This window comes from Corvus brachyrhynchos, unplaced genomic scaffold (genome assembly GCF_000691975.1).
Source record: "Corvus brachyrhynchos isolate BGI_N302 unplaced genomic scaffold, ASM69197v1 scaffold4, whole genome shotgun sequence".
In the NCBI taxonomy this organism is placed as follows: domain Eukaryota; kingdom Metazoa; phylum Chordata; class Aves; order Passeriformes; family Corvidae; genus Corvus; species Corvus brachyrhynchos.
Window position 1 is genome coordinate 4,626,387 of NW_008237878.1, and position 5,574 is coordinate 4,631,960.

At 37.0% G+C, this 5,574-nt stretch overlaps 1 protein-coding gene across 10 annotated transcripts in view; it reads left to right on the forward strand.

Annotated features, from left to right (window-relative positions):
• Positions 1 to 19: 19 nt before the first annotated feature.
• Positions 20 to 5,574, forward strand: part of CCDC66 (coiled-coil domain containing 66) — a 21,232-nt gene continuing 15,677 nt past the window's right edge. For 4 of the 10 annotated variants that reach the window (XM_008632201.2, XM_017732449.1, XM_017732445.1 and 1 more), the window contains exons 1-5: positions 21 to 795; positions 2,386 to 2,408; positions 3,258 to 3,675; positions 4,479 to 4,614; positions 4,786 to 4,889. In XM_008632201.2, the coding sequence (XP_008630423.1) occupies positions 2,403 to 2,408; positions 3,258 to 3,675; positions 4,479 to 4,614; positions 4,786 to 4,889 (664 nt within the window). In that variant the 5' untranslated portion in view covers positions 21 to 795; positions 2,386 to 2,402. Of the gene's footprint in view, positions 2,973 to 3,257; positions 3,676 to 4,478; positions 4,615 to 4,785; positions 4,890 to 5,574 lie in introns of those variants that run through there. The other 6 variants (XM_017732447.1, XM_017732444.1, XM_017732443.1 and 3 more) reach the window with 6 other exon arrangements.

Sequence of the window (5,574 nt, forward strand, 5' to 3'; positions counted from 1 at the left end):
CCCCGCCGCGCCCCGCGGTGCCCGCGGCTGCGGCACAGAGCGGCCGGGGCCGGGGTACGGGGGTGCCGCTTACTGGGGTGCCCCGGAGAAAGTTGCGTGCGAGCTCGAGCTGCGCTGGATTTTTTAACTGTGAACTTTTTTTTTAAATGAAATTTGAAGATGAAGTGTTATTTTGAGGACTTATCGTCATATTGGATTGTCCGAGCGCACGGAAGAAAGAAAGGCAGTTGGGTACTTTGCCACGTTTTTCTCTTCTCGTAAACGCTTATAATAGCGCTTGTTCCACTTGCAAAGGTGGATTGTTGTGCATGGAAGCACAACCAAAGGCTGTTTCCAAAGTACAGCCCCTCTTTGTGATCAGCGCTGGCATTCCGGGAGACTTGGTTAGCGATTTTTGCAGCTCACAGTTGATATTGTTGGATTAATAAATTCTTGAGGCACATTGCTCTGTATAACAATATTGAGTGGCACCTTTAGTGTCAAAGATCTACTTTGCAACATGCAAATCCAGTTTTTTCAGTATCAATAATAAAACTATACCCTCTTCAAGACGTGTTGATTTCTTTAAGTAACTTCTCAAAACATAGCTTGGGATGTAAAAGACTATCTGGAACAACAGTAAATACTGTGTTGTAATTAAATACTATTGTTCTTGTTATTAATGTAAGAATCTTACCATTATCAGATTACTTAATATTTCAGATTCCACTCTCTCTCTCTCATTTTGCAGCGATGGACTGAAGCTCGAAACTGAAGTGCTGGATGGAAAGCCTAGGCTAATTTTAGCTTCTTCTGGTATTTTTTTAATCATTTATCTCAAGTAATCTTTAAAGCTTCTTGAAGTTAAACCTAATATCCAAGCGACATGAAGCCCAGCTTTCCTGAAATATTTTTCAGAGTAGGAAGAATGTTTGTGCATTGTTATTTACAAGTCCTCTCTCTCACCAGCTCGATTCTGAACACTGGGTTGATAATGAAGCTCTGAATAGTCTGCCCAGCAGGGAACAGGTGGCAAATAGTCTCCGCTCCTTAGGTTGTCATAAAAAAAAAAAAAAAGGTTAAGTGCTATTGTGTATCAACTGGCATAACTTGATAATTTCTGTAACTTTATAGCACATTACTTGCCAGGATAAAAGAGGCCTAAAAACTGCTTAATTTACACAGCATTGCAGTCACATTTTTCAAGTAGCTTCAGTATCTGCAATTAACATTTTTAATTTTCAATAAGCTGTTTGTTTAGGCCGAATCTCACTACTGCCATCTGAAATATATACTGGAAAAATCTATATTGGTAATTAAGTGTTAATAAATTCTGTTTCTGTGATTTGTCAGCATATATCTCTATAATAAATTCCATTTTTGTGATTTATCAGACATACATTTCTGTACAAGCCGACTTTTCCTAACTGTTCTACATAGTCAGGATACAGAAATTCTCCATTAAATGCCCTTTAAATTATAATTGATTTTCTGCATTTACCAGACAGCTGCCTAATGAGACATTATGTGGTGTTTTGAGCCACAAGGAATTCCAGTGCTCTTTGCAATCATCCTTAGCATCTTTGGCTGGGGAGGGGCAGTCTGTGTTCCAGAGAGCTCCAAGATAAAGCCTTGCCTTGGACTGTGAACTAGCCTTGAATAAGCTGTCTTTTCCAGAATTGATTTGTTTATACACTGATATGAACAGCACTTCCTTGAATTGAATGGTGTCAAAAATTGCATCAAATTGTATTTGTTCTGAATTTTGGTTTCTGTGCTGAAAAACACTGCTCACATTCTTAGGAGCTAAAGTAGGATTACTGTCTCTCTATTACACAGAAAAAAATTCCAAAAAAATAGCTCTGTGTACAGGATTTCTTGAGTACCATCTTCCCTCTATTAATATTAGAACATTCTTTATTCATAAGTATTATATGGAACATGGTACTTAGTATTTTTGAGACTACCACACCTCTATGCATCCTCTAGGATGTGGGTTAAGAGACTGAAGAGGAGACAGGTGTAGGGAGCAATGCACTGTGGCATCTCAGTGATGGAGACAAAAAACCATCATGGAACCAAAGAAGGCATCGCCACAGGGCTTTCTGAGAAACAATGAATAGCAGGGGAAGGTCAGACTGGCACAATAATTTGATTAGATGTGTATAAAACTGGAAATAGTTTCTGAAATATATCTAAATTTTTTTCCAACATGCTTTTGAAGTGTGTATACTGAAATAAGTAAAAAAAGTAAAATAATCAGGGCTGATGGTACAGGGGAAGTACTTCCCCCCGACTTACAAAAATCAGATGAATATAACATTTTACTAATTTCTCGAGATTGTTTTTCAGGAGCAAGTTGTTATTAAATACTTCTTTCATATGTTTGTGTTTGTTTCCCAAAAGATAAATCAAAGCCTGCCATGAAGGTAAGTGGAAAAGTTTTTAGAACACGCAAGTTTACTATTTATTAACAGAAAATTTGAGAACTAACTGAACTGTTTAAATACTTGTAATCAATTATATTTATGAGAGAGAAATATGTGCTTATGGGTTCCTTCTAACTTGAGATATTCTGTTATTTCTCAGGTTTATAGTAGCTGTTCAAAATGATGAACTCAAAGTTCTGTGACTATTTTTACCTTTTCAAAATGCTTTAGTTTCCTTGACCAAGAAGTTAGAGCAGCAGAGAAAATCATCTAGATCAGAACGTTCAGAGACCTTAAAGGAATTCTGGTAAAATAGAGATCAGAACTGTGTTTAATTTCAAGTTTGGTCATACAGGTTGTCTCTGAGTAAACTGGAATGCAGTGGGCTTGGGAAGGAGAAAAAGCAGAAAAAGGTCCCAATACATAGGAAATAATTACAAGTGTACGCAAAGGACCTTGGAAAGGATAAATCTTTAGTACAGAATGGAAAATCAAGATTGAAATACTGCTGGCTGCTGGGTGAAAACATGTACCTGTTTGGAGCCAGGCTTCAGAAACACCAAAGTAAAGCAGAATTAATGTTTATTAAATTCTTTTAAATGTCATGCTACATAAAGTTATTGTTCATACTGTCACTTTGAAATGCTCAAATTCAGGTGCTGTGTTCTCCTCCAAAGTATTCCTGGTACTCATGAAGATATTTCATTAGCTTATACAGAGTTTCTACTGATGGAACAGAAAAGAAAAATGACACCTGTTTTACTTGTTGCTTCAATCTTGTTTTCATTTGTTATGAATACAGTTTTATTTCCTTTCTTAATAGATGGTGAAATCTTTTTGCTTTAACAGATGGGTAATAAAGCCAGAGCACCTAAACAGACCTTGAGAATAAAGCACACTGGGCTGGTCTTGAGGCCAACACAAAATGCTTGTATCAAGCAGGAAAATTTAACAAAACCAAGGAGTGAATCAAGCTTATCAGTGACAAAAGGTGAAAAGCTGCAAGTTAATAAACGCTCCTCACATGAAGCCACAACTAAAGATCACTCTTTGATTTTCCAAAGAGATAAGACGAACAGATACCCTGATTCAGAGGATCCTAATATTGTGAAAGAAACTAAACAGAAACCTCAAACCCCATGTGTATCAGCTGAAGACTTTAAAAGTTTGGTGTGTTTAACACAAGAACAGCTTCAACAGATACTGATGATTGTTAAAGAAGGGAGAAGCATCTCTGAGACTCATAATGAAAAGCAAGAGGAAATGGGTAAGATACAAACCATAGCATACATTTGTTTTGTGGAAACAGAGCAAAATGTGAAAGCTGAACTCCTTTGCATGTTGGAGAGATGTTACTCTTATGTTGGATGGTCTCAGACAAAGTACCATTTGCCATTATGGATGTGAAATTGTTACTGTGAAGAACCAAACATTTTATAACTGTAACAGTAAAAAGGACTGTTTGATCGATTTCCAGTATTTCAAAGAGCAAACCAGCAAGAAATGCTTCACGCAAAATAAGAACCATTTTACACTGGCAGGGAAAACACAGAACTGCCCCAAGGAGCAGGGGCCCTTCTGGTTTGTGAAGAGTTCAGGCCTTCCTGTGTGTCTCAAGAGCAGTTCTGCCATTTTCCTATGGCCCAGAGATGGACATGTGTCTTTTTGCCTAACTGGACTATTACTGCTGAATAGTATTTTTCTTTTCCCCTCCCCAGTTCTTCTATTCAGAAGTGTAAGAGTTGTTGCTTGTCTTCCTTCATTGCATCCTTCCTCCTGTTGGTGGATCTGTGGAGGGGTCAGCTCTTTGCACCAAGAATAAGACATCCTGCAATTAATAAGAGTCCCAAATTCTGAGCCCTTAGCCAAGAATAAGTGATTGCTAAGTCTAGCATTTTAAGAATACCCTGTGAAGGTCTAACTTATGTGCCTTAACTATATAAGTAGGGCTGAAAACACTTCTGTTAAATTGTGGGGAATCTGCAAGTTTCATCTGCTCTCAAAATATTTACTCAAAGCTGAAGGAAGTTTAGTGGTTATTTACATTTATGTATTTATGTTCTACCACAGCTTCTTATGAGGCATCAGAGGAGAATGTTACACCATCACTCCAGAAAGATTGTGAAGTGTCCCTGGTTCCAGATGAAGCAAACTCTGATTCAAGCAGGAAACAAGAAGCACATCCACAGCCAGGACAAAAAGTTACGTACGTACATTTGAGTTATTGTCTACAAAAATTGTGTCTCCAATAAAGGTTCATATCATATGTTCTTAATAACATTAATATTGTTTATAGATGCTAATTTCAAAGTTACCTTTAAAATTTAATGGATCAGCTTTCTAGATAAAAATCTTCCCCCTCATTCCTTTTCTCTAGAAAGGATTCATGGAAACCTGCTGACATGTTTAGTACCTTGGGTGAAAGAGAAGGGGAGAAAGCCTTATTGGAATTTAAAAAGGCCCAATGGAAGAAGGAATTAGGTATTTATGATGTGTAAAGTACATTTTTGATCAATTTTCATTTCACTCAAAATGCCAAGAAACTTGATATTCCTTATGCCCGTTTAAATTTACTTATATCAGTACAGTTGCTACAAATTGAAAAGTAAATAATAAGCCTCCAAGACAGATTAAGATTCTTGAATTTCAAAAGTTTATGCAAAGATTATAAATTCTTGCAAGAAACACTTCTTTGCCAATTAAATATTATTTCAAATAGATGTATTGTTATGCTTTGTATTTTAGGTGCTACTTGCCAGCAGTTTTGTCACATTCTGACAGTAGTTGGCAGCCATTATCACTAACAAATGCATTTGGTCTTTAATGGGAACAGCATCACCCCAATCTACAAGCGTGACTGCATGAAATTGCAGTTTGAACTTGAGAGAGTTTGCAGTCCAGCCCCATCACCAACCAAAGGGAATCTCTGGAGAAAAGTAAAAATGTTTAAGAAAGGAATAAATTCTCCCTGACAAATTAAGCTTTTTGTGATTCACATGGAGGAGTGCTGTGTTTTGTTCTGAACTTGGATTTAGACCATTTGGTTTCGTGTTTAATTCTGCATTGTCACTAGCTTCCAGTATTGCTCTGTTGGTTTTAATAATGTTACAGTTGTTCAAGACTGGTATAACAAAATGGAGAGAGTTTATATACTTGGTTATTTGTT